The sequence below is a fragment of the Sus scrofa genome, chromosome 15 (assembly GCF_054392235.1).
Source record: "Sus scrofa isolate SSC_HxYL_T2T_F1_AM1 chromosome 15, Sscrofa_HxYL_maternal_Yorkshire_Landrace_v2.0, whole genome shotgun sequence".
Classification (NCBI taxonomy): Eukaryota; Metazoa; Chordata; class Mammalia; order Artiodactyla; family Suidae; genus Sus; species Sus scrofa.
This window is the reverse complement of record NC_139397.1, coordinates 35,962,726-35,988,734: the sequence shown is the minus strand read 5'-3', so window position 1 is coordinate 35,988,734 and position 26,009 is coordinate 35,962,726. Positions and strand designations below refer to the sequence as shown.

General features: G+C 32.9%; 1 protein-coding gene across 13 annotated transcripts in view; it reads right to left on the bottom strand.

Annotated features, from left to right (window-relative positions):
• DPP10 (dipeptidyl peptidase like 10) overlaps positions 1-26,009 on the bottom strand; it is a 1,405,335-nt gene that overhangs the window by 55,874 nt on the left and 1,323,452 nt on the right. For all 13 annotated transcript variants that reach the window (XM_085001430.1, XM_085001433.1, XM_085001436.1 and 10 more), the window contains 2 exons: positions 20,971-21,009; positions 15,069-15,176 (listed from right to left, as the gene is read on the bottom strand). In XM_085001430.1, coding sequence (XP_084857556.1) covers positions 15,069-15,176; positions 20,971-21,009 — 147 coding nt within the window. The remainder of the gene's footprint in view (positions 1-15,068; positions 15,177-20,970; positions 21,010-26,009) is intronic.

Here is a 26,009-nt window from a genome sequence, read left to right as displayed (position 1 = left end):
GTAAAATTTTTCCCTTAGAAACAAGTTGTCTATTAAGGATTCTATTAATATTTTCAGGTGAACATGGCAGGATTTTCTGAGACAAGTACTAATAACTGGAACTGCTTGGACAAATGCTATGTCTTCTACCTAACTCAATATGGACAGATTATTTTCTGAAATGATGCCAATTTAGAGTCTATTATTGGAGTTCCCATTGTGGCTCAGCTTGTTAAAGACCTGATGTTGTCTCCTTGAGGATGTGGGTTCTATCCCTGGCCTTGCTCAGTTAAGGATCCGGCATTGCCTGAAGCTGATGTAGTTTGGACCTGGGGTGGCCGTGGCTGTCGCGTAGGTCACAGCTGCTGCTCTGATTCAACCCCTAGCCCCCAGGAACTTCCATATGTCTCAGGTGTGGCCATAAGAAAATAGAGTCTATTAGCAATGAGGTTCTGTTGCTCCACATTTTCTACATTTCCTCACCAACATTTAGTTTCATCAGACTATTAATTTTTTGTCAAATTAATGAGCATAAAATTGTTATCTCCCCATTCTTTTTTAAAGAAAATATTCAAACCTACAGAAAGATTAATGAGTAGTACATGCATACCCATACAACCATTACCTAGATTCACTGAAGTCAACATTTTGAATGTTTGCCCTCTCCCTTCTTTTGTTTGTGGAGTTATTTGAAAATTGAAAACATCAGACTATTTCGGTTCTATAAATTTTGTTACATATCTCTTTAAGAATATTTTCTCTGAAAGACATTTCTGGAAATAAACACTTCTTTCATCCTGGTAAAAAAAAAAAAGAGTATTTTCTCATATGAGAAACTTTCGGGGAGTCCCCATGGTTGCTAAGAGGAAACAAATCTGACTAGCATCCATGAGGATGCAGGTTCAATCCCTGGCCTCGCTCAGTGAGTTAATGATCTGGAGTTACTATGAGCTGTGGTGTAGGTCTAAGACATGGCTTGGATCTGGTGTTGCAGTGTCTGTGGTGTAGGCCAGCAGCTACAGCTCTGATTTGACACCTAGCCTGGGAACTTCCACATGCTGCAGGTGTGGCCCTACAAATAAAAAAAAAGAAAAAGAAAAAAAAGAAACTTGCATATCATATCTATGAATAAAACATAATGTCATCTAGATATAGTATATAGTATTATAGTATACTCCAATTTCCACTTTTCCCTATGTAACCCAAATAACTCCATATCTATAATTATATATATAATTGCATTGGGGTGTCACCCCTTAGTCTCTTTTAAAGTAAAAGTTTTCCTATTTTTTTTTATCTCTACAACACTGACCATTTTTAAGACTCTTAAAAGCTTAAATGTAAGACAAGACAACAGAAAACTCCTAGAAGAGAAACATAGGTAAAACATTCTCTGCCATCAACCATACAAATGTTTTCTTAGGTCAGTCTCCCAAGGCAACAGAAATAAAAACTAAAATAAACCAGTGGGACCTAATCAAACTGACAAACTTTGCACAGCAAAGGAAACCATTAAAAAAAAAAACCCTACAGAATGGGAGAAAATAATTTCAAACAATGCAACTGACAAGGGCTTAATATCTTAAATATACAAACAACTTATACAATTTAACAATAAAAAAACCAACAACCTAACTGAAAAATGGGCAAAAAACCTGAATAGATATTTCTCCAAAGGAGATATACAGATGGGCAACAAGCACCTTAAAAAATGTTCAACATCACTAATTATTGGAGAAATGCAAATCAAAATTACTATGAGGTACCACCTCGCATCAGTTAAAATGGCCATCATTAACAAGACAAAAAATGACAAAAGCTGTGAGGATGTAGAGAAAAGAGTACCCTCCTACACTGTTGGTAGGAATGTAAATTGGTACAACCACTATGGAAAACAATATGGAGGTACCCAGAAAACTAACTACAAACTACCATATGATCCAGCAATCCCACTCTTGGGCATATATCTGGACAAAACTTTCCTTGAAAAAGATACATGTACCAGTATGTTCACTGCAGCACTATTCACAATAGCCAAGACGTGTAAAAAACCTAAATGTCCATGGACAGAAAAATGGAATAAGAAGATGTGGTATATATACACAATGGAATACTACTCAGCCATAAAAAAGAACAAAATAATGCCATTTGCAGCAACGTGGATGGAAGTAGAGCCTCTCATACTAAGTGAAGTAAGGCAGAAAGAGACAAATACCACATTATTTCTCTTGCATCTGGAATCTAATATGTTCTTGGATTTGGAGAACAGACTTGTGGTTGACAATGGGGAGGGGGGAGGGAGTGGGATAGACCTGGAGTTTGGAGTTAATATATGCAAACTATTGCATTTGGAGTGGATAAGCAATGAGATCCTGCTATATAGCACAGGGAACTATATCTAGTCACTTGTGATAGAGCATTATGGAGGAGAGTGTGAGAATAAGAATGTATACACATACACACATATACACATGACTGGGTCACTTTGCTGTGCAGTGGAAATTGACAGAATACTGTAATCAACTATAATGGAAAAAATTAAAAATCATAAAAGAAATCTAAAAAAATTCTTGTTGAATAGCAAGCGTTTTGGATTTATCTGATTTTTTATTGATATAATTTAGGATAAATATTTTCAGCAAGAATATTATCTAGGTGATGTTGGATACTTCTGCTTCCTTTTAGGAAGTACACCATTACATGTCTTCCCATTGTTAACAATGCTGGTTACAGGGTAACTGTGAGGTATATTCATTATAAAAGTACATTTAGCCTTGTAATTAAAAGCAGGATGATACTTGCACATTAGGCAAGGAGCTTTTCCTCCATGAACTTTCCACTCAGTGGTGGTAGGTAGCATCCGTTCACGACCTTTTCTGGAATCATTAAACTTTTCAAAGTGATTATCTAACTCTAACGTCCTTCCTAAATTGCTTAGGTGGTATTCCTCTGTAAAAAATAATTTCCCTTACTTTTCCCTCACATGTGTTCATCCTCTCTCTCTCCCTCCTCTTCATACCACTATGTGATATGTTCCACTCTGGTACATTCTTTATGACAATAAAATTGACAAAACTTTGTTAGTGGGAACACCTTCAAGCTAGCCTCTCTTTGGAAATGATTGTTTGTCTTAGAGCGCTTCCTTGTTTTCTGCACAGTAAGATGTTCTAAGATCAGTTTACTTCTTACCTTCATATCCATAATCAAAAATTCTGGGCTTGGGTGTGCTCACTGCTACTTTAATGTTATTAGTTCTGGATCTTTACAGAAGTGATAGACAGATTTCTATATGTTCTGTGTGTGTGTGTTTGTGTGTGTGTGTGTATGTGTATCTGTTTTTAGTCATAATATCAATTAAAACTCATATCAGTTTGATTTACATTTAGGTATATTAGCTTATCCTAGTATTTCAGTCGAAGCTTTGATCTCCTCATTCTTTTTATTTAAAAATATATGCATAGTCAAAAATATTTTGTAAATATATGTATATACACTGACAGAAATCTTAGTGTCATCTCATCCTCATCACATAACAGAAACTTTTCTTCACTAGGTTCTTACTCTTTTTTGTGGGAGTGATAACTAAAATTTACCATTGTAAAACCGTAAATATAAATTTAAACCTAATTATATAAAGATCTATAAATTAGAGAGTTGTGTGGGGTATGCTCTATGTCTATTGCTATGTCATTTTTTTTCCCCAGCCACACCCATGGCATATGGAAGTTCCCAGGCCAGGGACTGAATCTGAGCCGCAGCTGTGACCTATGTTACAGTTGCGACTCTGGATCCTTTAACCTGCTGTATTGTCCAGGGATCAAGCCTGTGCTCCAGCAGTGACCTGAGTTGCTGCTGTCAGATTCTTATTAACTGGAAGGAACTCCAGATCATAGTCATTCTTATCTCGTTCTCCCTTGTGTGGAGGTACCACAATTTATTCAGCTAGTCTCCGATGATGCACATTTCAAATAATGCTGCTGTGTTTAACCCTGTGTGTATGTTTGTGGTTTTTGTTTGCATACATGGAAGCTATTGATTTCTTTATGCTAAATATCTATCCTACTAGCTCACAAAATGTTTTTCCAAATCTCATGGCTGGTTATTTATTCTCGTCTCAGTAGCATTAACTAATATCTTCAAAACCACATTACATGATAGTGGAGAAAATAGGCATTCTTGTTTGTTCCTGACCTAGATGGGAAAGACAACAGACTGGCTTAGGGCTGAGGTATATGTAAATTATCCCCAGTTCATACACACACACACACACACACACACACGTGTGTGTACATATATATTTTTAAGCCAGGAATTTAAATTTTATAAAAAGGCAAACAACAAAATTAAAAGCAACAACTACAAAGAAAATCTGTGCTACAAACAATTTAAAAATGGTATTGGCATTGCCTTTGAAAGTCTAATAAGATTCTTTTATGAAATAATGTGGGCCTGGTGCTCATTTCTGGTGTATTTCTTTGATAACATTCTGCATCTTCTATGTCATTAATCAGTTTAAGCTCTGCATCTCTTCTGGGGACAGTATTGACTAAGTGTGTTTTCTTCATGAAATTTTTCATTTCACTGAAATTTTCAAACTAATTGACATAGAGTTCTGCAAAATACTCTCTAATGATTTATTAACATGTCCTTTGTTTATTTCCCACTAACCATTTCTAATTTTGTATTAGCTTGCTTCCTCTCTTTTTTCTTTGCTTGGATGAGCATGTGCTTTGTGTCCCGTGTGTGTGTGTTTTCAAAGCATAAGCATTATGTTTTCACTTATAAGTTCCACCTTTTTCATTATAACCATTTCATTTCTGCCTCAAATTTAATTGTTTCCACCTTTCTGATGCAGCATTTTGCTGATATTTTTCTAGCTGAGTGGGAGAGTCATTCAACTTTCATTCTTCCATTTTCATTTTTATAAGTTTGCTAGTTTATGATTTTTATCCTAACTTATTTTAATATAAGCTGTTGCCACTCTTTTTTTTATTATTACTTATAAACTGTGGAATTTTGACTTGAATTCTCCACTAAATTGTTTGATTAGATTTACTTTAAAAATACCTAGTTGAAAAACCTTTTAAAATGTACTATGGATTTCTAGGTGGATTACTTTTTTTTCTCTTTTTTGGCCACCCCACGGCATATGGAGTACCCAGGCTAGGGATCAGATTCAAGCCACAGTTGTGATCCACACTGGATCCTCAATCCACTGCACCTGACCGGGGATCAAAACCATGTCCCAACACTCCAGAGATGCTGCTGATCCCACTGAACCATAGTAGGAACTCCTAGGTGTATTATTTTTTATTATAGTATTTTTTAAATAATTTCTAATTTGTAGAACTTACTAATCCTTTTAAAACAATGACTAATGAATATACTTGATGGCCTGAAGTGTATTATTTTGTTATTATAGTATTTTTAAAAATAATTTCTAATTTGTGGAACTTATTAATTCTTTAAAAGATGACCTGTTCATCTTTTGTCAATTTTCCACTGACATTCGAAGGAGATACATAATAGCTCATTTGTTATGTGTTTTAACCTAAATATAGGCTATATCTATCATCTTACCTAATTTTTTGTTCACTTGACTCAGTGTGGACTGAGAATGAATGGTACAATAAGGCTTCCACATATTCAGTAGTTTCTGGCATTTCTGTTTTATGAAGGTAGCTACCTATCTGGGGCTAGATACACACAATTTTGACTATTATATCTTCCTTGCAGTTTGTGGCCTTGAATGTTATAAAATATCTTCTTTTAGTCTTCTTAATGTTTTGGAGCATGAAAGCTCTTCTTGTTTGGTATAAGAATTATAGTCTTTTTGAATCATTTCGCATAAACGATTGAATTGGATTTTGTTTCATTAGCCAATCTAAAAAATATTTTTAAATTTTTAGTACATAAGTTAAGTCAATGCACTTTTACTGGTATGACTGATAATTTTCTAAAACTCTGATATTTTGCATATTTATTACAAATATTATGTTTAATGGGTTTTTTAATAGATAATTCTTTTATAGTCTTTTTAGCGTTTTGAAATCTGGTGCTAGGTTTTTTTTTTAACTTTATATGTCATCTTTCTATAAATAAACTGAATAATATACTTTCCATCCCCCCAAAAAGATACTTTTTTTTCTAGAACATTTTCATTATTCTGGTTTGTTTTGGGATCATGGTTTTATTTTTATTTATTTAATTTTTGACTGTAATTTTATTTTACTATTTTTTAAAATTACTCAATGAATTGTATTACATTTACAATGATCATCACCACCCAATTTTATAGCATTTCCATCCCATACCCCCAGCACATCCCCTCACCCTGCAACCTGTCTCCTTTGGAAACCATAAGTTATTCAAAGTCTGTGAGTCAGTATCTGTTCTGCATTGCATCCTTTTTTTAGATTCCACATGTAAGTGATAGCGTAAGATGCTGGTGTCTCACTGTCTTACTGACTTCACTTAGCATGACAATTTCTAGGTCCATCCATGTTGATGCAAAAGCCGTTATTTCTTTCCTTTCAATGGCTGAGTAATATTCTACTGTGTGTAACTACCACATCTTAATCCACTCCTCTGTTGATGGACATTTAGATTGTTTCCATGTCTTGGCTATTGTTTATAGTGCTGCAATGAACATTGGAGTACATGTATCTTTTCAAGCGATGGTTTTCTCTGGATAGATGCCAGGAGTGGGATTGCTGGATCATATGGTAATTCTGTTTTTAATTTTCTGAGGAATCACCATACTGTTTTCCAAAGTGATTGTACCAATTTACATTCCCACCAACAGGGTAATAGGGTTCCCTCTTCTCCACATGTTCTCCAGCACTTATTGTTTGTAGACTTTTTGATGATGGCCATTCTGGCGGGTGTAAGGGTGGTAACTCATCGTGGTTTTGATTTGCATTTCCCTAATAAATTTGCATTTCTCTAATTTCTCTTTCATGTGTTTTTTGGCCAGCTGTATGTCTCCTTTGGAGTATTGTCTGTTTAGATCTTCTTCTCATTTTTTGATGGGGTTGTTTGTTTTTTTGGTGTTGAGCTGCAGGAGGTGTTTAAAATTTTGGAGATTAATCCTTGTCAGTTGCTTCATCTGCAAATATTTTCTCCCATCTGTGGGTTGTCTTTTCATTTTGTTTAGGATTTCCTTTGCTGTGCAGAAACTTTTCAGTTTAATTAAGTCCCATTTGTTTATCTTTGTTTTTATGGATGGTGGTTTTAAATGTTACCTCTCTTCCACTGTTTTGGTTATTTTCTATGAAATCACCAATTACATATTAGGTGGATGTTATATTCCTGTCTTAACTCTGATCCTTTCTACTTTATTTCATCTCTTTCTATTGGCTTTTTTTTTTTTTTTTGGACACACCCATGGCATGTGGAAGTTCCTGGGCCAGGCATCAAACCCACACCAGTGCAGTAACCAGAGCCACTGCAGTGGAAACTCCAGATCCTTAAACTGCTGCACCACAAAGGAACTTCTCTATCAGCTGTTTTTCTTTCACTTGTTGATATCTATTAGCATATTTTAAGCAATCTCTATTTATCTTTGCTCATCTTTGAATCACTTTATGTTATTACTTTGGATTATCTTTTTCATTTCCATGCTGAAAGTTGTTACTCTTTGGTTTACAACTTTTCTTTCTACAATTACAAGATCATTCCTAAGTTTTGAATTTCTCATTTGATAAGTTTATATCTACAAATATTTATTTAATAATAGCTAATTGTTTTTGGAGATTTGTTTTATAGAATTTCTCTGTCTCATTGTTTTCAGGGGAAAGTATCTTTATTTATTAGAGAAATTTTATTCTACTTTCTGTTTTATTAATATGATAATTTTATAAATCTATTGTCAACAATATTTAGTTCTTTATAAGTATATTGGACTTTACAGGCTACAGATGCATAATGGTGGTGAAAGTTTAGGTAACTCTCTTGATTTCTAAAGGAGTCTTATCACTAGTTCCCTAAGAACCAGGACCCCAAGAAGCAACCTATTGTTTACACCAAAAGAAACAGATAATTACATTTTTTCTGTAGAGTTCGTAATTTCTATCACTAATATTCCCTTTTCCCTTTAACAACAATATTCCAAGAGATGCCTTTCTCTATCAAGTTGTTTTTTTCTTGCTTTCCTCTTTCTTAGGTGGTGATTTTTAAAAACTGTAATCTTTAGTTTGGTGCATATTTGTTGCTTATTCAAATTCTTTTCCTCAATGCTGATTTTTAAAAGAAATATTAGTAATGTTTCACTATAGATTATGTTATTTAATCTTTTGATGAAAGTCTATCAGCTTAAAGAAATTTCCTTCATTTTTTAATTTCTAAGGTTTTTGAATGTTTGGTAGAACCCACTTTTAAAAACTACTTGTGCCTAATGTGAATTCATTTTAAAACACTGATTCCATTTCCTTAATAATATGGGACAATTTATGTTGTCTGTTTCTTAAGTCAGATATGGTAATTTTTTCTAGAATTTATTCATTTAAAATTTGTTGACATAAATTATTTACAGTATTTTGTTTTAATTTTAAAATTTGCAGTTATGCCTCCTTTCTAATGCTTTTGGGAGTTGCCCACTTTTAAAATTAACCATCTTCACTTTCTATCTCATTAAATTCTACTATTGCATTTCCCATGTCTTCTACATTGAATATCTGTACATATAGTATAATTATACTATAATATTAAATTATATGTATGTAATTTAATCCATGAATAATGTAGAAAGTATATTTTATTTTAAAATGTATGCTTTTTAACAGATATAATTGTGGTTAATCACTTCTAACTCAATTGCACTGTTTTCAGAGAATGTAATTTATTAACTGAACAACCATTTAAATGCATCTTTGGTGTAAATATATCCAGAATCTAGAATTTTTGATGTGGAAGAGTTTTATTAAAACATCTACTTTTCTGTATTATTGGAAGCAGAAAATAAAGGTCATTCTATTATGTATATGTAGAATCTTCCTTCAAAAAATTCAGTGACTTATTGGTACATATATATATTTCAACATCTCCCTAAATCATTTATCTCTTCCTTATTTTTAAAAGGAATTCTGTAGACTTTTAGCTGCTCAAGATTGATAACAAGCATGTGCCTTCTTTAATTTTTTTGTATGAAGTCTGCTGCATTATAGTACTTTACAAGTATTTTCTGAATAAAAGTATTAATGTAAAGATGAAACCAAATTTCTGAGATTTGAGACAGGTTTATCCAAAAGGCCGGAATGGAGCTCTAAAGTCGCATATTTTATTGCACAATTCCCACAGGACAATAACCCAGGGGATGCTTCCACTTACACATTTTCAGATCTTGCTTTGAATGGGCCAAGGAAAGGACACCAAGATCTGAAAGTTTTAGTCCACCTGTGGATGGACTAGATGAACAAAATCTCAAAACATTAAAAAAAAAAGAAACTTTGATCAATATTTGTACTTATCTGGAGATGCATTTTGTTCACAGATTTCTAGATTGATTATATTTTTCATTTTTCAGAGACTTTGGTGAGTGTGTGTTTTAAGGATAGAAGAGTGGCCACATCAAAAATGATCATGAGAAAAAATCTAAAGCTTTGGAAAATGTTCGAACACAGTGTATGGAGAATAAAAATTACACTTAAATGATGCATCTAGAATCAAAATATGCTTCTAACTGTAGAAGCAAAAGACCTCTTGTTGGCAGCCATGGTAACAACCTTACAGCCTTTGGACTTTACTTCAAACATTTGTAATTGCTTTGCTTGCTTTATATCTATCAGGGCAAATCCAGGCTGTGGAATAAGTTGCACTCCATTTCACATGTAATAGCATAGACCATCTTATATAGTTATAGTTATAAGAGTCTTAAGCTATTTTCTATTAACACATATTGGGTTATATAATAGCAGTGAGGATGTTAAGTTTGACCCAAACTCTAGGTAAAACAGTCCCCAATATCAATCAGAATATGATAGATAACTATACATTACATTCAAAATAAATATCAAAGGACTTGACTAGACTTCATGAGGGTATGTCTGTACTTCAATTTATTTTCCATCCACCTTTCAGTGCAAATATAATCACAGGAATGATAATTTAACAAAGAAAAGAATAATCATTTTATTCCACAGAGATAATGCTTTCTTTCTGTGCAACCATGCTATTATATTAACTTTTAGAGTAGAAACACTGATTATGAATATGATACCATAGTGGAATTTTGACAAGGGAAACATGGCAATACATCTTAAATTGAACTCATATTTCACTTTTAATTTTAGAAAGGACAGCAATAAAACTAGGGATTTCATTCATTTTCAAAAGAGAGCAGAAAATTGAGGAAATGGAGTGTTTTTACTTGGAACTTAGACACCAGGCACTTCTCCTTGAATTGGGAGGGATTTTACCTTATTCAAGAATGCTCAATATTAATTTTATATTTCTATTTACAGATTGGAAATAGTATCAGTAAAGGTTTAATGATGCATGTGCTATTTACCTGATTACACACTGTTCATTCAGATTTCTTATATTAAATTCAGTTTAACTTCTACAGTTTCTAAATAAGGGAAATATTGCAGTGCTCAAAAATAGCATGCTTTAATTTATTGTCTGTTCAGCACATGAGGTGAGCTAATTGTTTTCCGACAATGTCCTAATCAGATACAGCAGTGAAATTTAATGAAGAAATTGTTTTGGGTTGATTAGGTGATAGAATTGTGGATTGGGGGCATGCTATTTTCTACAGTATTTGTAATAAATAATGTCATTTAAAAGTATTCCAAGTGAAATCATCAGCTCTCATGAGCAAAAGTTTGCATTGCTGAACAGAGAAAGCAAACAAATTCACCAGCATGTATAATTTTTCATTTAATACGGTTTTGGAAAATAGCAGGGCAATTGCTTATGCTTATAAATCTAAACTACTTAATGTGACTGAAACTCTGCGTATCCCATATTAGAGAGAAAAAAAATGTGACCACATCTTTTATAAAAACTTTTGTTTTGAATGCAGCTTGAACTGCAAGATGTAAGATATTATAGTTCCAAATACGGGAATTCAGAAATTAGAAGTCTACATAAAGAATACCATAGGGAGAGAGGAAGAGGGCAATATCTGAAGTATTCTGAACTGGCCTATAGTTACAAAAAAATAAAAGAAAAAGAAAAAAGGTTTGCATCATTGTTTGATTTAGGAACTACGGAAGCTGATATCAATATTGAAACTGTATAGTCTACTCAAAAAGAAAATTATTTTAGCTATATAGATTTTTGGAAAGCCAACTTTTACTTTTATTATTATCTTTAATGGAAACGTTCATAAATTCTTTTTTCACATATTCATATTGAACCTTGAAATATACACACACACATATATGAAAGTATTTGAAAAATTATACATATTCAAACTTCAAAATACTTTACTTTTTTTTTGGCCAGACCCACAACATATGGACATTCTTGGGCCAGGGGTCAAATCTGAGCTGCAGCTGTGACCTACACCTCAATTACAGCAATGTCTAGATCCTAACCCACCTTGATGGACCAGGGATGGACCTATATCTGCAGTGACCTGAGCAGCTGGAGAGACAACACTGAATCCCTAACCTGCTGAACTATGGTGAGAATTCCAGAAATATTTTGCTCTTGGTGAAGGAATTCTAGTTCTGTTACCCAAAACTGAATAAATAATTCATAATGTAAATATGCTTTATGTACAGTGACATCTATAATCATAGTAAATGGCCACTAAATTAAACATTGAACAATAATGGTTGACTAGATACACCCAATCAGCTAAATATTAATATTTAAAATAATTATTTCTTCAAAATTGTTTAGCATTATGAGAAAATTATGCTTTAACATTTCAATATAAACCACAGGGTAAAATACCATAGTTTACATAAAATTATAATCATGTTTAAAAGAAGATGGAGGAAAACAAATTTTTTTATATTTTTATTTTTTGAAAATAAGTATTACTTTTGTAAATGAGGAAAAAAAAAAACACTAACAGATTTATAAGGGCAACCATCACTTTCTACAATGAAATTATCCTGAGAAGACTAATTCTGTAGCCTGCTCTCTAATTAATGTTTTCTGTTTACCTACTGATTGTGTGAAAGAGCTAAATGTTCACAAAATTTTACTTATTTCATTTAGTAGGATACTTCAAAAAAATAAATATAGTGTCAGTCAATGGGGAAGCTCTCAAATACAGCTAAGCATCAAGTACTGCAAATGCAGTCTTCCTGACTATTGGCTGAGAAGCCTTCTTTTCCTATCATTTCTCTCTCTCTGGGCGCATCAATTTAAGATGAGTTCTCTAGCATCTCAAGGGAAGGAAGAGAGGGTAAAAAGCCATTACTGGTGGCATGCACTACTATTTAGATAGTCAATTATTATACTCTTTTTGGAGGGCCAATTTGGAGTTCCATATCTAAACCTAAACAAACACATATATGTTCACATATGCTGTGCATAGGTATCTTTCCATATCTAGAAATACACTTTTGTGGTAAGAACTTATATCCTTGAATAATTTTTAGTATCAAAAATAAAAATAACTTTGATAATGAAAATTAACTCCTCTAAAAGAGTATATTTATTAGAGCAGAATGTTCACTAGCTATTAGAATTGCATTTACAAATAATATTAAATATTAAGAATGCAATTAAATGATTCAAGATAATGTTCATAAATTATTCTGCAAATGTTACAAATCAACATATGTGCTTTGATTGCATTCTTTAAGAAAAAATGATATATTTTTAATGTAAAAAGGAATTGGAAATACATACAATTTTTTACAGTGTGATGGTGTGGGGTGCTAAGGTTGTATTTGATTTTATTTATTCCTTTAGTTTATTGAGTTTAGAATTTTACAAATTTTTACAGTGTATATATATGTCAATATGGTAATTATGGTAATCAAACAATTCATAAAAGAGCTTTTTTGTTAGCTATTTAAAAAATGAAGCAAGATGATTCAAATTATTTACTAAAACTGTGTGTGTATCTAAACTTAGGTATAAATTGTATTTACCTGACCTCTGATTCATTAACAATGTAAGTTAATTTTAGCCACATTGCCAAAATATCCATAAATAATCATGCAGTCATGTTTATTTCTCAGTGAGGCAAACCACAAATTCTCTGAACTGCAACCAGAGTAGATCAAAACATTTTCTACTTCAATGAAAGCTTTGTTATAATCTCCATATGGAAGAGGAACAAAGTAAGCACATCTGGTCTATGAAGTTGTGCCTCCGAACATTTCAGAAATAATGAATTAGGCTGCATGTCAGATGGGTTTGATTGGAAGATAGAAGATATTTCCTCCCAAAGCTTATAAAGAAACTTTTGTTAGGTGTACAAACATATCATTTCCTATGTGCCATCATCTTCATGCCTGACCCTGGCTCTGCTAACCCCACACTTTTTAAAAGACACCATTTCTCTTCTTACCTTACTGAATAGATCATCTTCTCAGAATTGTATATACATAAATGTGTTATACATCTTTCTCTCCTCTTCACTATATCTTATAACTAGTCACAATTTGTATATAATTTTGACTACCTGGGTTTTGATATAGCTTCTTGTACTGATATTTAAAAATTCAATAAGATGTCACAGTCAATTGTAAGATTTGGAAAGAGTGATTGATTCTTTTGGCCAAAATCCTTCCCCAGTACTTAGGAAAACATATTTATGATTACCTAGCAAAAGTTCATTGAGTCAATTTGCTGGTGAAGTTTCCTCTGGTTCACATAAAAAAAAATTCCTTTAATCCCATCTGTCTGATAAGATTATTTTAATAATTGAATATAGTCACCAAAATACTTTATTCATATATAAATGAATTTATTTATTTAATATATAAATGTGATCACATTCTGTATTTAGTCTACAACCTATTTTTTTCCAAATTAATGATATAGTATAAAAATTAATCTATACCTCTATTGTGAAAATTATGGATGGTCAAATTATTTATTTCAGCTTTGATGAAATTAATGTTAAAATCATGACAATTACTTTAACAGTACAGATCTTGCACAAGTATTACCTTTTAAGCTACTGATGCAGATTTTAAGAATTCAAGGTACTGAGTTCTCCAATGTAAATATGTATATGGATAATGATAAAACCTGGAGAATCTGCACAAGACTTAAAAGTTCTAAGAACATAAAAGCAGTCAGGTTGCTTAGGGATCTTTTGCCATATTTATATTTATTCTATACTTAGTAAGTCTGAAATTGATTCTCGGCTAGTTTGTTTGCAAATCTCTCATGAAAGATTCCAATTTATCCACAATGTTTTATCTTTAAAAGTTTTAGCCTTATGTTTTATCAATGTATATTCAATTTTGAAGGAAACTTTATTTCTCATGAATATTTTTATTGGCAGATTCAAATTGACTCATTAACCTCACCATATTTAAATCACTTATGGTGAATTCACTGATTCTTTTTATAATTAGATAAAACTGTATAAACTGATTAACATTCATTTGAAGTGTAGAGGAAAAAATAACCTTTTACCCTGTTTTTTTTCAAAAAGTCCATAAAAATATAACACAGATTTTGTATCTTTGACAACACATAAAAAAAATCTATTTTGTTCTGGTTTTAAAAATTTGCACTGCATTTCCTGGTGTGGGTGTACCATAACTTATTAAACTATTCAGTTTCTGATGGACATTTAGGTTGCTTCAGATATTTAAGATTCTTATAACAACTTGAAAATATTACTTGTACCAAACAGGTGATATATACTTGTTGAATGAAGAATCTTCTGTGGATTTTCCTAAGGTTTTTGTGGTACATTTCATTTATTAAATTCTATATCCCAAGGCCCTCAATTCATAGCACACATGTGTAGCTCACTCAGTTTTATTGAGTGTTGAGAATGTTTCGTGTACAGCTTGAATTTAACGTCATGGATGGGGATCCTCTTTCTGAAACATTCCTGAGTTGGATGCACTTCACAGGCATTAACTATACGTGTAGAAAATGGCCTTCATGAACATGACGGCAATGAAACCAAACCAAGGAAAGAAGCCGGCACTTACCTGGACCAGGAACATGGCGATGTGGTGAAATTCTCCACGGCCCCCTTGCTTAACAGGAACTGTCATAAAGAATTTGCTGCCATCTCTAGAAAACACGGGCTCCTCGTTCTAAAACAGAGAAGGGCATATAACAATCTCAAAAGGGCACATGAAAATTATACTGCCAGTATTGCTAATACATGTATAGATTTGACAAATAATTGATTTCAGTTTAACTTGGTAAATGGTCAACTTATTTCAAAAAATGGTCAAAGTATGATAGTATTTTTTAAAGTGAACTCAATGCATTGTACATATGTGTGCTTGAGTGGTAAGATGCAGGGACAAGTTTCCTGTATGCTGGATAAAAATGATTCACAATTAAGATTAAAGACTCTCTTTAAATTGGCTCATAAAAGAATTTTTTTTGTTTTCACAGAAGATATAATTATGTTTAGAAATTTATCCTTCAAAAATAAAGAAAATGTGAACATCTGCACTAGTTTATCAAAATCCTTTTTTTTAATTTATAAAATTTTATAATGTACAATATTTAACATATTTTTCTGAAACCTTTTACTCAGCAACTCAAGTTATTGAAGATACATTTCTGATAATGGATCCATGAGTTTACTGTAAATACAAAAATGAAAAGCCTGAAAAAATTGGAAGGAGTCCATTAAAAATAATTTAATTCAAACTTCCCATACTCACTGCTCAGCCTTTCACAAACGAACACAGAAGCCCATTTGATGATTCTTTCTAATTAAACTCTAGCAGCATATTAAATCAATATAACTGTTTTTAAAAATTAAATGATAGAGGCTATACATATAGATTGCTTTCTCTTGCTCCAGGGGAGACATTAAGAAAATAGATTTACCTAACAAAACATTGAGCACTTTCTTTTTGATTAGTGAGAGTCACTATACACACAGTATAAAGAAAAGCTTTGGTATGGCTTCCTCAGTAGGTCTTCAGAATGACTTATAAGCTCTTTAGATGACCTGACACTCTACTCTCTTTCTGATCTTATTTTCCTTTCTCCTGTTTCCTCATTGTGTATATTCCTGCTCTAGGGGCTTTGCACTTTTATTCCCCTTTTCCTGGATCTTTCTCTTGTTTCTTTCATATCTCTGTTCTATGCCTACCTTATCAGTGAGGTGTTTCCTGATTACCCCATGTAAAGTGTGATCCAGGAAGCCAAATCATCAAACTCTATCTAAATCTCTCATCCCCTTTTTATCTACTTGCTATTTTTCCATACCACCTAATACAGTCTCACATACTATATTTCCTTCATGTAAACATTTGTTTTTATATGGGAGTATGTATTGCGGATGTAGGCAGGTAAGAAATATTCCTCTAGAATGTAATCTCCATGAGGCAGGAACCTTGAATTCTTCACTGTTGCTGCCTCCAGCACCCAGGACAGTGACTATCACATAGATAGCACTTAATAATCATTTACTGAATGAATAAGTAAATTAATAACTATTTCAATAAACTCAAGAGCCTGATTCTAGCTGCATTAGTAAGAACATCCCATGATGGAAATATAAGCATATTATTTTCTTTGTCTACTTCATGGACACTTACAAAAATATAAGATATGTGTAATAAATTAAAAACTCTGAAGTAATACAGTTCAAGGGTGGGATGAGTGCATTACAAGGCATGTACTAAATACTGACAAGAAACTTGACAAAATGAATCACCTTTCAATTCTGATAGAGTCAGAAATTCCATATATTACATCTTTTGCCCCTATGGAACATCTTTGCACACTTTTTTTTTTCCAGTTTGGACAAAACTCTTAGTTGTCCTTTTGTGGTAAATCTTACTCATTTTTTTAACTTGAACTCAGAACAGAAACCATTTCTAAATTTCCTTAGTTAGAGAGTCCCTCCTGGTTAGAAAATCTCTCCTCGGAGATTCTGCATTCATCTCAATCAAGGATTGCAGTGCACTCTATTATATGGTGGACTTCCTTCAGTAGGCAAGTAATAATTAAACTAAATTTGCAGTTTTATCTTTTTAGCTCTATTGCCTAGGACACAGTAGGTGACTTAGTTATAACTGAACAGATGAATGCATGTGTATGATGGGCAAAAAATCTATATATATAAATCATTCGTATCACTTTATCCACCACATTTACTCCAAACTATTGGCTCCTCCCTTATTCAGCATTCTCCCTCTGTGCTTTGCTAGAAAAATAAATTGCTTTTCACGGATTGGGAATATCTGGTCATAGTCTTTTTATGTTATTCTCCCTCCTCCAATTCTGGTACCCTAGAAATAGTTCGTTTTAAGAGCAGATGGGGACTATAATCTCTAATACATAACTGGGATTAAAAATCATCATCATTAGACAATAACTAGTTATAAACATATGGCTTCAGGTAGCGTCTTTCCTACAATCAAAGAGGTAGAGCCAATCTCCCTGTCCATGTTTATGACCTTAAGCAAATCAGTAGTTATGACACACCAGAGAATGAATTGGGGATACCAAACTCTACCTCATGACCAAATATTTTTATACTGGTTTTCCCAGTTGTAAGTCTCTCTCTCTCTTTTTTCTTTTCTTTTTCCTTTTTCCTTTTTTTTTTTTTGTCTTTTCAGGGCCGCACCCACAGCATATGGAGGTTCCCAGGCTAGGGGTTCCAATCAGAGCTGCAGCCGCTGGCCACAGTCACAGCCACAGCCACAGCAATGTGGGATCTGAGGTATGTCTGTGACCCACACCATGGCTCACGGCAACACTGGCTCATTAACCCACTGAGCAAGGCCAGGGTTCGAACCCACATCCTCATGGATACTAGTCAGGTTTGTAACTGCTGAGCCATGATGGAAACTCCCCAGCTGTAAGTCTCTTGAAAGCTAGGGGAAACAGGTCCACTTCTCTCCACTATTCTCACTGACTATTCAGAAAACATTATATGAATATTGTATTAAATTTCTACTTTTCTTGGAAATTTCCTTCATCTCATTACACATTCTCATCCTTTACATGTTATTGAATTCTAAGTATTTCATGAAATTCCCTTAGAGCATCCAGAGAAAAAGTCAACTGTGACAAACTCCTTGAATTTTCTTGTTGAATAATTGATAACTGGTATCTTTACTTAAAAAAATTTCCTTTAACTATTCATAAATTTGAGACTTAAAATGTAGAAAACATAATCCCAAAAGAACATGTATTATGTTGTTGTATGTTAGACTACCATGAATGTCACTTGTGATAAAAAATGGTAGCAAAATATGTTTAATAATGCAACTATTTTAGGAGTTCCCATCGTGGCTCAGTGGTTAATGAATCTGACTAGGAACCGTGAGGTTTCAGGTTCGATCCTTGGCCTTGCTCAGTGGGTTAAGGATCCAGCATTGCTGTGAGCTGTGGTGTAGGTTGCAGATGTGGCTCGGATCCCACATTGCTGTGGCCCTGGTGTAGGCCGGCAGCTACAACTCCGATTAGACCCCTAGCCTGGGAACCTCCATATGCCACGGGAGCAGACCTAGAAAAAGCAAAAAGACAAATACAAAAAATAAAAAACAAACAAAAAAAATGCAGATATTTTAGACTATATCTATATCTATTATGTCATTGTTTTCAATTGTTCTTATTTTCAATATCTAACTTAATTTTGTCCATTATTGACTAAAAAAAAAATCAAGATTTCTTTTCCATTTCATTTTGTACATTGACTATGATTAAATAATTCATACTGATATCTATAAGTAGGTAGATGATAGATAGATAGATAGATGATAGATAGACAGACAGACATGCCTATACTTCAAACAAGCAAAGTTTTAGCCTATTCACAATCCTTCTTACTCTTTTTCTTTATGTAGTCAACAAGTATATATGGATCTCTTCTTATAACCAGACTCTATATTAAGCATCTGTTTTACAATGGGTAACAAAAAATGAATAACTTTCCTGCTCTCATGAACTTAGTAAAAAAAAAATCACAGAACTAACTGCATAAGTATTACACAAAGATGAAACCTGACTTTAACTTTTATTGGGGGATGGGATTTGGTTAGGGAGGTTAGAGGAGGTGACTTCTGAAGCAAGTGATTTAAGATGAGGTTTGAAAAAAATGAGAGGCCTTCACATAAAAATGTAGTTGAGAGAATTCTGTTCAGAAGGAAGAGTTCATATAAAGGTCCTGTGAATATGACATATAAGGGAGAAGATGTGAGAAAAGTTGGTATGAAATACAGCTGCAAAAACTTTCAACTTAATCCCTGTAGACCCTTTAAGGAAGTTGGTCTTTATCTGTTGAACAAAAGGAGAGATACAAGTTGTTCTAGTTGTAAGAGTGGGCATATGAGGGTGTTGTGGGTAGTGACATTCAGATACATATGTTGAAAATATCACTGAGCCAGCCTGCAGTGGGGAGAACAGATTGGCAGGTTCCTAAGGGGTTGGGAGTTCACCAATTGAGAAGGAACTGTGATGCCTCTAGTTTGATCCTGGATGGTGTTTGTGAATTAGAGAAAATGAAATTGACTTGAGGTCTTTGAGAGTAAAAACCAGAATAACTTGGTGATGAATAACATATGCAGATAAGGATAAGAAAGTGTCAAAAATGACCACTAGGTTTTGATTTAGATAGCTGGATGGATGAATATGTCATTGACTCCTGTGATCAGAAGACACAGACTAACTGCAGGAGGGAAGTGTTCATTTTGAACTTGTGGAGGGTGCAGTTACTTTTATAGATTTAGGAGAAGATGTCAAGCATGAATTTGGATATTTCAGAACTCAGAGAAGTGAGTTGCCTGGGGCTATCCATTTGGAGGTGGTAATTGAAACCACAGATGTATATGACACCTAGGGAGAGAATATAAAATAAAAGATCACTGTAAGGAACAAAACAAATCAAAACCAAACAAGCCAAACAGAACACCTCCCTTTGCAAAAAGCAGTGATGAAGTTAGTAGCAAAATGGGTTCAACTATATTTGAATAATCCACTTGTGTGTCTCTCTGAAATGTCCAGAAGAAAATCACCCTGTGGAGATATTTGGTAAATTACTCTGCTGGAATTATTTGGATTCCAGCCTCGATGATGTCACAATCTAGCATTGAAGGCTAGGATATATCAAAGGGGAAGAAATGTTTATTTGAACACTCTCCACATAACCGATTTTCTGGGCAAGCTGAGCAATGCTGATGCTTTCTATTTTTAATGGCTCACAACTTTTTCTCTTTCTTCCACACAAATGTTCATTGATATGAATAATCCTGACAATGGATCCTGATAGTCATCCTATAATGTATGTCTTATATATCCAATCACTTGTGATAGAACATGACAGAAAATAATATGATAAAAAGAATATGTGTATATGTATATGCATATGCAAGTGCATATGCATATGTATATGTGTGACTCGGTCACTTTGCTGTATAGCAGAAATTGACACAACATGTAAAGCAACTATAATAAAAAATTTAAAAAAAGTAACCTTTTCACAAACGATGTCATAGAGGCCTGAGTCACAAATATATATATTTATATATTTAGTCTTTCTAGGGATGCACCAGGGCATATGGAGTTTCCCAGGCTAGGGGTCGAATTAGAGCTGTAGAGCTGGCCTATGCCACAGCCACAATAACACCAGATCTGAGTCACATCTGTTACCTATACCATAGCTCATGGCAATGCTGGATCCTTAAGCCACTGAGCAGGGCCAGGGATTGAACCTCAGGTTTGTTACTACTGATCCCAATGGGAACTCCCAATTCGTAAATATTTTAATGGAAAAGATTCACTGAGTCAAACACAGCAAACCCTTAAATTCATATTACTGAAATGACTTTTGAGAAAAGGTTTTACATAACAAACAAATGAATAGGATGGAAACAATGGACAAAATGGGACACAAAGAGACCACCTATACCATACCTGTTTAAAGAGCCACGTATCTGATGTCATCTCATATTTCTGAAACAAAATAATTAACTCCATGAAGCATCTGAAGACCAAAATGAGCACACATCAATTTAACTTGTTTTACACTGTTATCCTTCAGACATTTTTTTCTCCCTTCAGCTTATGAAATACCATGAGAGATCACATTGTCATTATTGATTTAAACTGAATGAGTAAGTAGAGAACAGGGATGAAATGATATTTTAATTATGAAGTCAGTTCTTTGGTGAACTCCTTCAGAATTCTCAGTAGTACTTCACAGGAGACAGAAGATCATCTTCCAGCTCTGTTTTATTACCTCATTCAAACTGTTCTGACCCACTAGACACTGTCTCTTTTCACCTCCAGGCATCATCAAGAAACAAAATTATAAGTCCTTGCAAAAAACCGGGCAAATGGCCAGGAATAAAAAAATGTACAAGTGGACATTCTGACAACATTCCATTCACTCTTTACCATAGTCATCTCCCTCCCCCACTTTGGGGAAAACAATTAAACATTAGAAATGACAAAATTTTAAGTATCCTCAAATAATCATACACAGGGTCAGAACCAAAATTATATTTCAAAAAGCAAAATTAGACTAATTTAAACCAAAGTTAAATATGTTGTATATAAATAATAATGTAATGCAGGCATAAACAGTGGTGCTATTTACATGTAGAAACAAAATATCTTGTGGCTTTCTAGAAAAAATGATTTCATAATAGAAGGATTAAAATGAAGAAAACTAAATAATATATTAGAGATTTTATTTCTATACAAGGTTCTCATTTCAAATTGTAAATAATAAAAATAATTTATTATAGTTTTTTTAAACCAATTTCTCTTTATAAAGCTGTATTTTTATTACTTTACAATTGACCATTCTCTCTTTTCAGGGCCTTTTACTTACAACAGAGTTTCTTTATAAACAGACATCAGAAAAACATCTAACTAAATCATCCCTTGGTTTTCTACCCACACTTCAACAATAATCATCCTTGATATCCCTAAAACACAGATATACCAAAACATAGCAATGTTACTGCTCTAGTATCACTAATTTTTATTAAAATCCACAAGGGTCTAAAATTTCACATGAAATTATTTGTCTTATTATTTCAATTATAGCAGAAAGTAAAATCTTTTCAATTCCATAAATGGAATAGAAATAGAATATCAATAAGGTATCAAGTCAAGAATATGATGAGGTTCCTACATCTTTTCTAAAGAAGAATTTTTACGTATATAAATTACCCCTATATAGATAAGATGATGGGCTTTCTATAACTAAAAAATATATAAGTTCCTGGGCCAGGGTTCAAACCCATGCTACAGCAGTGACTTGAACCACAGCAGTGAACATGGGATCCTTAAGCCGCTGAGCCACCAGGGAACTCCCTGCATACTTTTTAAATAACTTAGTAATCATTTGAATAAGACAACATGCACAACACTTTAACAAATACATGATGAAATCCTGGTCAGTCTATAAGCTAGCCAGATGAAAGAAGATAATTGAAATATATTATCTAATGAATAACAGCTAAATGTAAAGTGAAACCAATAAGTCAGGACTGGCTCATCTACTTTGTTTTCCACATCTATGCTCATTATTCTAATCACAGATAAGTGTTTTCTTCTTTATTTCTATCTTTTACAGACCTTTTAAAAATATGTTTTAAAAATATTGGTGTAATTTGCATATAGTAAAATGTATAGATCTTAAGTGTACGTGATGTTTTTTGATAAATGTATTTATGTCTCATCAAAATATAAGGCCTTTAAGACCTCATACGTTTTCTCAAGCTTCTTCACAGAGGTTCCAAAAAGGTAATCACTCTTCTGAACTCTTCTCCATAGATTAGTTTTGTCTGTTTAGAAATTCAGATATTTGATATCATGTATTATGTGCTCTTTTGTTAGATGCTTCTTTCATACCACATGTTTTTGAGATTTCTTCATTATGTTGAGCATAGCACCATTCTGTTTCTTTTTAAATTGCACAGTGGAATGCCATTGATAAGCCTCATTTTGTTTATCCATATCTTGGTAATGAACAATTGGATAGTTTTTAGCTACTGTGAATAAAGTTTCCCTAAGGATATTTTTTAAAAAATTCTTTGGTAGACACAGGTTTTTATTTCTCATGCAAATGTCTAGGAATGGAGTTACTGGGACATAGGTATGTGTGTTTGTTTATATATGTGTTTTTAACTCTATTCAAGACTGTAAAATTATTTTTAAAGTAGTTGTTCCATTTTACACTTCAACCCACAGAGAATGAGATTTGCAATGCTCCACATCCTCATCAGCAGTTAATACTCTCACTGTATTTGTTGTTTTAATTTAATTCATTCTAAAGGTTCACCTCATTATGTCTTGGTCTGTATTTTCCTAAAGTCTAACAATTTTAAGTACTTTTTCATGCATTTTAAACTTCCTTATAAATATCTATTCACATCTTTTGACTTTTTCATTGGATTATCTTTTATTATTGAAATGTATATATTTCTTTGTCAGACACTCATTTTGCATAATATTTTCTCCCAGTCTGTAGCTAGCTGTTTAATTTCCTAATGGTGTCTTTGATGAGAAGTTTCTAATTGTGATGACATCTAATTTATTTTTTTCTTTTATGATAAATGATGGCTTTGCCTTTTCAATATATTGAAGTTGTATTCCATCTTTTCATCTAGAAGACAGTATTAGCTCTTAGATTTAGGGCTGCAATGTGTCTCAAATTAATTTTAGGATATGGTATAAGAAATATCAACCACCTTTGTATTTTTCATTTGGTTATTGATTGTTCCAGCACCACTTCCCCCAGTGAATTATTTTGGCACCTATGTTGAAAATCAATTGATCAGGTAAATATGGAAACACTACTCATTCAGTTGATCAATTTGTGTATCCTCATACCTCCACTACAATCTATCAGTCTCTGTGGCTTTCTGGTTATTCCTGAAATCATGTAGTGCAACTTCTCCAATGTTTCTTTATTTTAATTTTCAGAATTGTTTTAGATGGTCAGGTCTTTTGCATTTCCATATGCATCTTAGAACCAACTTGCCTGTTCCTATTAAAAAAAATTCTGCTGGGATTTTAATTGGTATGATATTGAAATTATAACTCAATTTGAGTAGATGCGACATCTATAATATTAAACCTTCAGTTTAGGAAAATGGCTTAGCTTCTATTAATTTAGGTCTTTAATTCCTTTCAGCAAAGTCTTAGTTTTTAATATTAGGATTTTTCACACTATTTATTAAATTTATTCATATGTATTTAATATTTAAAGACTTCAATAGTATTTTTATTTTCCAACATAATATTCTTAGAAATATATTTTGTGGGTTTTTAATCTTTATTTTGAAACAAGTGCCAACTTACAGAGAAGTTAAAAGACCAATTCAAGAAACATCTGCATATCCTTTAGACATATTCCTTATGTACTTATATTTTGCCCCATTTGCTTTATTATTATGTCTGTTTCTCTACTCTTTCTAAACTATTTAAGAGGATGATGGAAGTTTATTTTTTCAAAATAAATTAAAAGTTAAAAATATGCTTTTTCTCTAAATAATTTGATAGAGATTCTGAGGTATTGTACACATTTACCCCTAAGTAATTTAGTGAGCATGTCTTAAGAAAATTATAGTATATCTATATTTATGTATTTTTTACAGTAAAATGATAAAAATCAGGAACTAGAACAAATGATTCAAATTGGTGCATTGATATACAAACTGTGATCTGTACTAGTATTTTTAGATTTTTTCATACTTTATTTATATAATAATCCCCTTTACAAATAAGGTAATTTTATTTCTTTACTAATCATCATGATAATTATTCCTTGAAAATGGCTCTTGCTAGAGTCGACAATAAATTGCTTAACAGAGTTAGAATGTGTATCCTTACCTCACTGCTGACCTTAAGGCAAACAAGGATAATGTTTCACCATCGAGTATAACATTTATTGGGTTATTTTGTGGCTTTCCTTTATTAGATTGGGGATACTACTTTCTATTCATTGATGTTAAAAGTTAACATGAATGAGTGTTGAGTTTTGCCAGTTGCTTTTCCTTCATATACTAAGATAATTGGTTATTTATTTTCCTGTTTTTCCTGGTGAAATAATATACTAGATTTGTTGGCTTTTAATATTAAATAATCTTAAATTCATCTTAAATTCTGAGGATAAACCCTATTTAGTCATTATGTACTGTTCTCTATATTGTGGAGAATGATATATCAATATGCTAAAAATTTCTGTATGCATTGTCATGACAGTTATCAGTCCAAAATGCTCTCTTATTGGAGTTCCCATTGTGGTGCAGTGGAAATGCCATGAGGTTGCAGGTTCAATCCCGGGCTTCGCTCAGTGGGTTGAGGACCCGGTGTTGCTGTGAGCTGTGGTGTAGGTCGCAGATGTGGCTCAGATCTGGTGTTGCTGTGGCTGTGGTGTAGGCCGGCAGCAACAGCCCTGATTAAACCCCTAGCCTGGGAACTTCCATATACCGCAGTTGTGGCCCTAAAAGGACAAAAGACAAAAAATAAATAAATAAAAAATAAATTAAAAAATGCTCTCTTATAATGTTCCTGTCTACTTTTGGTAACAAGACAATGCTAACCTTATAAAAATAGATCAGCAAGTTTTCTTTTTTCTCTACTTACTAGAGAATGTAGGAATGGTAGAAAATATTCACTTCTAGTTTTATTGAGATATAATTGATATACAACATTGTACAAGTTTAAAGTATACAACATAATGATTTGATATATATATATATTATGAAATGATCACCACAGTAAGTTTACTAAATGTTCTCACAGTTAACAGTTTTTTCCTTGTGATGTGAAACTTCAAGATTTACTCTTTTAGCAACTTTCAAATACATAATACAGTATCAAACTGAAGTCATCATGTCATACATTACATCAGAACTTATTACCTTACAACTGGAGGTTATACCTTTCAAAACCTTTACCCAATTCCCCCACCAAACCGCTGCTTCTATAAAAGT